The following is an 11014-nucleotide window of genomic DNA, read 5'->3' on the forward strand; positions in this document are numbered from 1 at the left end:
AAACAAGAAATTAATAAAAGATATAAAATAAAAGTGATAATAAAAATTAAATGAACGATTGCGGTGTACACTTATTGATTTTTCAATATTTTATTAAATTTCGTTCAAAAAATTGTAAAAATAAACTCATTGATTTTAGTTCAATTTACGAAAATCGGGTTTCCATCAAATTTTAAACGTCTCAAAATCGTATAAATGATGTTTTGGAGCTCTGTAAGCTTAGAAATAGCTCAAAGAGTTTAAACATTATTTAAAATATCAATTTTCTTTATGCTTATCCTTGGATACTTTCATAATTATTCTCTAAACTTGCAAGCGACAATTATCGATAGCGATAATTTTTTTAATTGTAGCATGTCACGAATGATAGCAATAAAGAGGCAAGCGAGTTTCAGTGCCAACAAAGTATGTAGTAATTTTTAGTGTCAATAGTTCTTATCACTACTTCTGACGATAAATAAAAAAATGAAAACTTTAACAATAATCGCAATATTAAATGTGGAGGTAAGAAAATATTTAAATATTAAAATATACTATTAATAACTGATTTTTTCTATTTACATGCGGATTAGATTTCTCTATTGAGTGTACAACTGAGTACTCAAGTCGATCTAAATGAGGATTGCAATCTTCAGACAGGAGCCTCTATGGAGGCAAGTGCATCTGGTGAGGGAGCGAATGTAGGAGTTGAAGGACAAGCAAATTTACCTTCATGCGAATGTCTGAGGCGTCTAGATATCAAAGGATCTGCTAGCGTTTCTGCAAACGGTATGAATGCAAAGGGGGGCGTCTCTCAATCTAGTACAGTTGTTGTAAGTCAATAAATACTTGATCATTAATTTAGAAATAATTCTAATTGTTTTGACCACTTTCATAATTTATATACACAGAAAAAAAGAAATTCTCGACTGAAGATAAATATTCTTGATTCAAGAAAATTTTTTTGGAGACCTAAATTTTCTCAGATAAAGTAGAAATCTTCTCCGACCAAGACTACTTTTTTTTAACCAAGACAAATTCTCTTGGCTCAAGAAAATCTTGACTTGGTTCCCGAAACCGTTTGTCTTCAAAAATATTTTCTTGACTTAAGATATTTTTTTTTCTGTGTACTGCTCTTACCCGAAAAAAATCGATCTATCAGTTGACCCTGCGGGCCAGCCCCAAATCTTCCCATTGTTTTCGAGCTTGGAAATACTTTTGTATGCCGTTGTTTTCGAAAAATAATTTCCTACAAAAAACTGTATTGAGAATTTTTAAATTCTCATCCGTTGACATAGTATTAAATTCAGAACGAGCTGAAAAAAGGTCTTCTAATTGTATCAAACTTTGACGTCGGATATCTTGTGAATGGTTGAATTTATGCAAAAATCATGCAAGACCTTTTTTGAAGATCAGTAAAGTTACTACAAAATGTTTAGAAAGAAATTTTTCATATCTAGATTTTTTGGAAGTTATGTATTTTTTCCCATGTAACTAAATGAAAAATAGTAAATTGTCAATAGCCACTTCTAAGTATCAATATTAAGAACTCAAATTTCAACTGTCACCATATTGTAAGATACCCTTTCGATTTTTCAATGTTCATAAAAAAAAAAAAAAGTCCCCTAATTTCAAGCAGCCTAATACATATACCCTCGGACATCATTGTAAAATTAGTCAGAATAGCTTCCTAGAACCTCAAAACGTCAAAATCCGATAGAAGTTCGGTTTTCGAAAATCGGACCAAAACCAATAACTTCTCGAATATTTGAAAATTTTTAATTTTCTTAGCGGAAAGCTCAAAATCTCATAATGAGCTATAATTATACATTGTAAAAAAAAGTATGAATCCCACACTTATAAATTTGAGTGATATCGCAAGATTTGGTATTAGGAATATTCATAAACAATGTTGGAGTCTTAACGCAATGTGTTTAAGCACTACACTGAAACTCGTTTATCATACTTTTAAGCTGACTTTTAGCCCCACCGCAAAACTCATGAAAGCACTACACTCAAATCCTTGTATTCATAAATTTATAGAATTAGAAATAAAACGTTATGGGAAGAAATATTGCTATCGCAGCTAAATATACACATGAAAAATGAAACATATATGGCCATTTATGGCCGTATACAGTTCATATATGAAGCATATACGGCTAGCAGCTAGCGATTATTTTTTTCAGTAAAATAAATTAGAAAACAATTTTTTTAATGTTACTTTGAATTATTTTTATTCTAAGATCGCAGAATATTTTCAGATAGTCTCACAATACATAACATCACTTTTTTCTAAAAATTCTCAGTGGGAAATATATTATTTTACATGAAAATGTGTAAGTTAAGTACTTCTGCAATTTATTGTATCTTTTCAAATTAAAATTTAAATATATCAATCGTTACATCGTATTATTCACATTTATATCTCTCAAATGTACTACGTTATTATCGGTAGTACATCTGATATCACTATAAGATAGCTTTTTGAGACTACTTAGAGAAATTACGTGATTTCAAAAAGAAAGTAAATTAAATTTACAGAATAAAAATTGGTTTTAAATTTCTTCTCTAAGAAGTTATTTGATGCCCATCATAAGTTATGGCTGAAAAAAAATTTTTTTTTCAACATACAATTTCGGTAATTTTTTTGAAAAAAATTAAAAATGTCCCATTGAACGAAAAACTAATTTTTTGACTAAAATGACCTAAAAAGCATTACAAATTTTTTAGTTTTCGATTTTGAGTTTCTTTTCAGCAAAAGCGTTAAAAACCGAACAAAACGACCCCCCATAACGTGAGGTTAGCATAACTATAGTCAAAGTTATATCCTTTTTAAGAAAAAATGATAACTCCGGAAGGGGTGGATATAAAGAGCTTAAAATTTAGCTCAAGACTTCTTTCCACATGTACGAAAACATATAAAAAAATCGAACAAATTGAAAAGGATCACCGTCGCAATGTTGAATTGAAATGGAATGATCCATATATAACCATGTATATTTTGTTATATAACAATTTATTTATGATCTATAAACTTTTTATTTCTGGGATTTATATCTAATTTTCCCTTTCCTGTTTTTTAAATTTAGGTGGCTAATTTAAAATTCAGTTCACAGCCAAAAATTTTTTCAGGTCCCGGGGGTTAACTGCATGGAAGAAGGGACTTCCAAAGATGAAACAGACCAAGAATATAAGTATATTGTAGACATTGAACGAACTGACATAGTCACGCCTGGTAACAGTTATTTATATACACATTACGATAAAGACGAAGATACATATGGTACATATTGGGAAACAATGGAGGCAGGAAATGACCTTAAAATAGTAATAATTTTTTTTAAATAACTGTGTACCGTAAAAAATAAACGGTATTAAAATCGACTTATTTTAATACCGTTGCGATGTTAAAATGAACAAAACGGTGTAGCGGTGTTAACCAACTGGTGTTATAAAAATAAATCTTGCTGTCTCCTCCATCATACCGATACTTGTGTTTTATACGCGCAGGCCTGTGCGGTCAAATTCGTAATATGCGAAGAAAAAAAAAAACGAGTGAGCCTTACAGACATAAGGTCACAATAGAAGTGAAACTTTTTTAATAATTAAGTCGGTCTAAATAAATAAATAAATTAATATAAATATAAATATATATAATATTAGCAATTAGATCTTGTCGGATAGTATAGCATCGGATATGAAGAAATCTCTGAAAATAGAACTCTACACAGTAAAAAAGGATTCGTCAAAGTTGTCACTTTCTTGTGTAAAACGATCGATTGACACTTATTTATATGTTATTTCAACGTACGTCGTTTGTTTTGAAAAAGTTACACTCGTGTATGTTAAAAGTAACACGTCATGAGTGTCCAAATTCTCGAAAACGTAACCTTCAGTTTTAACACACTCATATGTTATTTGCAACACTTGAAGAGTGTTGAATTTGACATACGCTTTTGTGCGACTTGGACACTTCTCAAAAGTAATTTTTTTTTAATTTTAATTGTTTTCTAGTATATAGCCGCAATAACAGCTTTTTACACTTTTTGCCTTTACATCGCAAACTGCTTTACTTTTCCTCCTCTGCCTTCCGTTGTGCGGCTGTGGCCCGACTTGTGCTTATACTGTACTGCATCATTACGGTGATGCCCTGCAACCTCTTTTGTGCAATGGAGGTGTAGTGGCTAGGGAAACCACAGAGAAAACCTAGCCAGTACAGTTCGGTTTGGGTGAAGGTCCAGTGATCGATAAAATTCCCATTTTACCGATCACTGGATCTTCATCCCGCGCCTAGCGATCAGAGACCTTCATTCGAACCCGACGTGTGGCTAAACGGTCACCCAGCCAAGTAGTGATCATGCTCGACGCTACTTAACTTTGGTGATCGCCCGAGCCACGCGCGTGCCGAACGGCTGCCTCAGCCGCCCTTCTCAATAGTATTTTTTACATTATTTAATGTAAAGTTAAAATAAATGAAACAATTGTAGATAATCGATTCTTCAGCAGTGAAATATTAAAAATAACGATAATATTAGTAAAAATAATAATAATAATAAAAATAATAATATGATGTGTTGTTGATCATCATCATCATCAAACTCGTAAAAACATGATCAAGTTATAGATCAAATTAAACGGAATATAGTATAGTGCCGGATAGTTCAACTGGTAGATCACTCGGCGCGATACCGACATAGTCTGGGTTCGATTCCCAGTTCGGTTTATCTATATTTTTCTCAATTTATCTATAAATTGTCTTATTGAAGTTTGCATGTTTTAGGTTTCCACTATATTAAATTGGTGATGAGTTTTATTATTATACCACAATTTAAGAAATAAAGATTAAATTGATTACATGTTGAACTTTAAACTCGAATAACTTTTAAAAAAGTAGACTTAGAAAAAAAACATAAGAGACAATTTATTTAAGGCGTTCAATGTCTTAAAATATGTATCTCTCACCCTGGCATGCTAATTCCAAAATGAGTTGTAAAATTCCAAAGTTAAAAAATTTTTTTTTTCCATGTTATTTAATCGTAAAATAGAAATTTACGGTGAGCGACCTTTCAAAATTGATATTAAGAGCTCCCGTTTTCACAGGCTTCTTTTTTTATGACTAGGAAGATATTTCACTGCGGGTTTTGAAAAAAAAAAAAAAAAAAAAAAAAAATAGTCGATTTGTTTGAACCGGTCTAATATATATATGTATATATGAATAACGTGGTTAAATTGCGACGTATGCGCACTACACTCGCCTATTCTACTCGACTCTTCTCAACTCTCTCCACTCTTTAAAATATATGAGGCTTGCTATACAAGCAATTCTCCTTCTCGCCTATTCTAAGCTTTCACTCAATGGTTCTCCTCTGGCGCTACCTCCCTTTTCCCGCCTCAAATCATTCAATTTTAGCCTCCGTAAAGAAGTTTCACTTTAAAACCATTTTTAAGTTAGAAATTTAGTGTTTTACAATGGTATAGGTGCAGGTGAAAAGATTTGAATCTCCGGTCACTAAACTTTTTTTTTTGAATGGTCACGCGAAACAACCTAGTGGGAGACAAGATTGTTAACATTAAGAAGAGAATCTTGTTAAATTAAGGGAGTGTAACACTACGGAAAGTTATAATAGGGAGCTTCTACGCTGTAAAAAATGATTTCTAACGTCAAACCAGATTCGTTTGGCTCAAGTTCTCCGTGCGTTTGGATACAGCCAAGCGCGTCAAGTGATTGAATCTACCACCCTCTACGTTTGACAGTATATTTTGCTCCAACGAAGAGTTTCTTTAATGAAGGTAGCGAGTCGTTTAAACTAACTCTATAGTATTTGATATAACTCAAAAACTTTTTTCATTAAAAAAAATTGGTCTATAAGTTGACTCTGCGGGCTAGCCCCAAAACTTCCCGCTGTTTTCGAGCTCGTTGGGCTGACGTGATTTTGATATAATATTCTTTTGTACTTTGTTTAATTTTTAGCCTCAAAATAACGATATCCTGATAGGTCCTGATAAGGAACTCGTCAGTTTTGCTCTAATAAGGTCAACCTTATATTAACCTGACGAGGCACTTATGGTACTTCAGGCAAATCATAAAAAAATTATAGTCGGGAATATGTGCCTCTTTTTGTAAATCAATTTTTCTATTGAATCGATAATATAATGACTTTCATTCAAATATTTTTTTGATATTTTGTAACGAATATATTTATATTCTTGTCTAATGTTTTTCAGTTTTGATGTGAGTGCATAAAATTATTTCTACAACCTCACCGGATTCTGTCGTCAAGAAACTTGTTGGTTGACACGAAACGTTCGGTATTATAGGAAACTACTTTTGTTTCATTGAAACATGTGAAGTTGTCAAACCAAACGTGTGAAGAATTTCAGTTGAATTTCTGAAAATTGAAAAGGCTACTCCAACAAGTTTTTATTTTTAAATAAAGTACATCCAAAGTTTAATTAAAATATATGTTACTATTCAACTAAATGTTAGTTTAATGACGGTCAAATTTAAAAGCTTTATAAATGTTTACATAAATGCTTACCCTCGCGGTTTTGATTCTCCCTGGAAACAACCCGGAAACACGATGGAATCACGGTGGATCTACGGCGGTGACACGGTGGGTTTTTTGTCATTTTATCACCGTGATTCCACGGTGGTTACACGGTGTACCCACCATGATTCCACGTACACCGCGTAATCACCGTGGATACACTGTGGAATTTCGGTGAATACACCGTGGAATTAGGGTGGGCACACCGTGTTACCATTGTGGAAACACCATGTAACCACCGTGTATTCACGGTGATAAAATGGCACAAACCCACCCTGAATCCACCGTGATTCCACCGTGTTTCCACTCCCAGGGTGTTTCCAGGCTGATTTAAAACCGTCAGGGTAAGCGATTTCCCATAATCGAAAAGAGATTTTCATTCAATAAAAATGATTTTCGTGAGATAAACTAGTTTTCGTTGGTTCAAACAAATTTGGTTTCACTGAAAAGGAAATTTGTCCAACTCTTAGGGTGTTTGATGTCAGTACCTTATTTTTTACAGTGTGCTTTAACAAAAGCCAAGCCAGGGCCAGCAAACAATAATTTAAAAAAATGATAACCTTTTTTTATGGACCATAAAACACCGGGAAAAATTTTAACACCGCTACCAGCGTTATTTTAACACCAATAACCTTAACACCAGGCCCGTATGAAAATAACGTATATGGTCAAAGTATTCATATATACGAGTCTGTATATGTTTAGCAAATATAAAATATATATTCTTGTCATATACGAAAGCTATACTTTTATCGTGCATAAAAAAATATATGTTTCAATCGTATGCGAAAAATACAATCTGATCATATATAAAAATTTATATCTATATCATTTACGGAAAAAAAAACCTTCTAATTCTGATGATCATCTCCAATTCTGATATACTGTTTAAATTGCAGTTAAAATTTTCAAAATTAGTTAGTTTGATGTGAATATATATACCCACACCGAAAAAGGTATATTCAAGAATATATATGCCGGCACAATAGCATACATACGACAATGCTAAAAATATATGTTGGTTGTATACTATTTAGCTGGAATCTATATTTTTCCGTGCGGAAACCCATATACAAATATATACACCAAATAAAATATATGCTTAAATATAACAAAGAAAATATATTGTACCATACATAATATAAATTATATGCTACCATATATTTCATTTCATATAAAAATTTTATATTTTATGAATATAAAAGGAAATACATCAATGCAATATATTATCAAGTGAATGTAGATGTATATATAGCTTAATATACAAAACACATAAGTTGTATATATGGAATATATATATTTACCACTGTATGTAAGTTTATATTGAATCGGCCAAAATCTCTATGTGATTTTTTATAAAATATACAATACAATATATCATATTTTTTTTTTGCGAACATATATGATTTTATATATTTTAACCATGTATTGTTTTTTCATACGGGGAATAGCATATTGTGACCGTTATTGTAACTATTTATTTGTAAACAATAGTATTTAGCCAAGATGTACGCAGATGATGACGTTGTTTACGAATCAAAAGACGGTGATAAAATGAAACCTCTCTGCGATAATTCATATCCCGAGAAGTCTGCTGAAGCCAATGTTTGGAAAATTTTAAATTTGCTTGTTATGGACGGCCAAGATTGCCCAATACAAGAAGTATTTAAATCATTATGAGCATTACTTTTTTGCGGAAGATTAAAACTTAGGTAGTCAATAATTTCCATTTATTTTTTAGGGGACAAATTATACTCTTCCTCTTAAACTCTCGTCAGTAGAACTCACATTCAATGAACCAATACCGTGTGGTGAATATTCGCTAAATATCTATTTAGACTCACCGAAGGATAATTTTGCACTGGGGGTTCATCTGGCATGGGACATTGAAAAAGGTTCAACTAAGTGTACAGATGAGACTCATGAACTTTAATAATTATTTATTATTGTAATGTTTACTATTTCAAATGAAAATAAAACATTGTTGAAACACTTCTTTTGTAATTTTTTCACACCTCGCGAAAGCGCTGAGGGTGCTTTACAAATGATTTCTTTTCGACTATATAACTCACACAAAAATACTTTTACACTCTTTTAATTATACCAAAATAGGTAAAAATGTAAACTAGCATGTCGATAATACTTAAGGAAGAATTAGAACCTAATATCAAGTAGATACATTATTTTATTAGTTTAATAGTATGCTACACATTATGCGGAGTTAGTATTATACTCGAGTGTTTTCAGCACACGAGAGTATAATACTTGATGTCACTAGATGTATATAATAATTTACATAATGAATGCACGAAAAAAAAAAAAAAAACGCTGTTAAATGTTAAACGCCTAAAAAGTCAACAACATATAGTTAGAGTTATAATCATTACGATAAAAGTCGGTTAAGTAGCAGATTACGGCATTGATGGTTCCAGAATGGGCCGACAGGTTGCACTGTATCACAAATGAACAAGTGAGAATTGTAGCGCCCGAACGAAGCAAGAGTAATAAAACTCTCACGAGTTCTCTTGTGACACAACACAACCAGAGGTGAATTCTGGAAAGGACCCACGCCAGATTTTTCGATTACCAGAAGACAAATATTGTACAATATTTAATGAAATCCATGATTCAGAAGTTCAATTTAAAGAGAAAATTATTATTAATTCTTAACTAATTACACGATCGTGAAAAACAAATTATACATGGTCATGCATGGCCATGTATGGTTCATGCATGAAGCATATATAGCCATACATGGAGCGTATATGGCCATACATGGAGAATATATAGCCATACATGGAACATATATGGCCATACAAACTTTTTTAATAGTCATACATGGCCATATATGAATCATACAAGGCCATGTATGGCCATACATGGTTTTTTATGACTATATATGGTCATGTATGTCCGTGATTAATTAAACATAAATGGCCGTATATGGTCCGTGTATGACAATGCATGACCATGCATGTCCGTAATTTATTAAACATATATGACCGTTTATAGGTCATATATGGGCATTTAAATATGTAGATAGACAATAATTGATTTATTAATCATTTTATACCAAGATATAATTCATTTACTGTCGAAAATGCCAATTTTTGAACGAAAATTGAAATAATTTTAATAATCATCACTTGTAAAAAATTTTACAAAGAAACATTTTGGTAGAAAATTGAATTTCCTGTCGAATGGAAAATTTATAAATAGATTTCAAAATAATAAGATTATTTAAATGGCGAAAATCTGCTATTTTGATATTAAAATTGGGATTATCTCAGAATCTATGGGTCTTACGTAAATTTGTGAAAAAACTTTTTTGTAGAGCATAACATTTCCGATCAAACTAAGGTCATGAAAATATTTTTTGAGCATTTTTATCTTTGACTGCAACGGGCGAGCCTGAGATGTTGACCAAAAATTTTTTTCTTTCACATAAAATTTTTTTTGAACTTAATAAACAATATTTTTGCTATTACAGAACGAAATTTTGAAAAAGCGGATTTTCGAGCCACCCTAGTGCTCACCTTTAAGGACAAAAACTAATGAACACTTATGAACACTACTGGATGTGATTAGTGTTGTATTAGTGTTCATTAGTTCTTCGGCTGATGAATTTTGCAAGACTTTTAGAAATTGATAGTGTTAATAGTGATACATAAGTCTTCATAAGTCAAGTACTAAAAGATTTTGTAACACCATTAAAAGTGGTCAGTTTTGAATAATGTTCTGTTAGTATTCATCAGTACTCAAACTTGAATTTCGCAGTATTTTTGGAGGACTAGTGCTGTATTCGCTCTGAGTGAAGCCATGGTAGGGGAAATCAAATTGACTGAAGCGTTTGCAGTGGTTACTTTCGGAGTTACGGGAGGCTATGATTACTGAAATTGTAAGCAAGCACACGTGAAAGTATTTATTTTGTTATCATTTAATTATTTATTTTTCATTTTGATTTTTTTCTCAATATCATATTATGACTTTGATATGAATTTCAAACAACTTAACCTAAATGCTTACTGCATTCTTTTTTATTTTTTATCATTATACTTACTTATTGTTGATTCGTTTAGCTAAAAAACAAAACTGCAATTACTATAAAACTGTCACATATTTTTTACAACTTTTTTTTTTACTATTATTTATAATATTTATTTATTTTTATGTTTCTTGCTATTGACATACGTATAAAAACATACTCTGACAGCCTCCCGTAGTTCATATTTTGTCTGGCGCTGCAGTCACACTCATAGCGAATTGGTGAGCATTAGTACTCCAAATACTGAGTCTGACAGCACAATCAAAAGTGATTAGTGTTGAATATCGTTTTATTAGTGATCTTTAGTAGTCTGATTAGCGAATCTTATACTATTACTGAAAGTTATAAGTGCTGACAAGGTTTCAACAGTATTCATCAATAATCTGAATAGTCGGTACCACTCTACTGTAAAATTCAAATTGATGACAGTGAAGATATT

General features: G+C 31.7%; 1 protein-coding gene across 1 annotated transcript; it reads left to right on the top strand.

The window, feature by feature from the left end:
• The first annotated feature begins 417 nt into the window (after positions 1-417).
• On the top strand, positions 418-8516 carry LOC103573762 (uncharacterized). The gene is made up of 5 exons (XM_053741932.1): positions 418-504; positions 573-812; positions 3115-3309; positions 8025-8192; positions 8272-8516. Exons 1-5 carry the CDS (start codon positions 466-468, stop codon positions 8461-8463), a joined length of 834 nt encoding a protein of 277 aa, XP_053597907.1. The 5' UTR covers positions 418-465; the 3' UTR covers positions 8464-8516.
• The last annotated feature ends 2498 nt before the right edge of the window (positions 8517-11014 follow it).

The sequence above is a fragment of the Microplitis demolitor genome, chromosome 9, assembly GCF_026212275.2.
Source record: "Microplitis demolitor isolate Queensland-Clemson2020A chromosome 9, iyMicDemo2.1a, whole genome shotgun sequence".
NCBI classification, from domain to species: domain Eukaryota; kingdom Metazoa; phylum Arthropoda; class Insecta; order Hymenoptera; family Braconidae; genus Microplitis; species Microplitis demolitor.

Excerpts from the sequence above, each read along its gene's own strand:
- LOC103573762 (XM_053741932.1), top strand. The coding sequence starts at position 466 with ATGAAAACTTTAACAATAATCGCAATATTAAATGTGGAG. Across the intron at positions 505-572 it reads TCGCAATATTAAATGTGGAG|ATTTCTCTATTGAGTGTACA; the intron begins GTAAGAAAATAT and ends CATGCGGATTAG. Across the intron at positions 813-3,114 it reads CTCAATCTAGTACAGTTGTT|GTCCCGGGGGTTAACTGCAT; the intron begins GTAAGTCAATAA and ends AAATTTTTTCAG.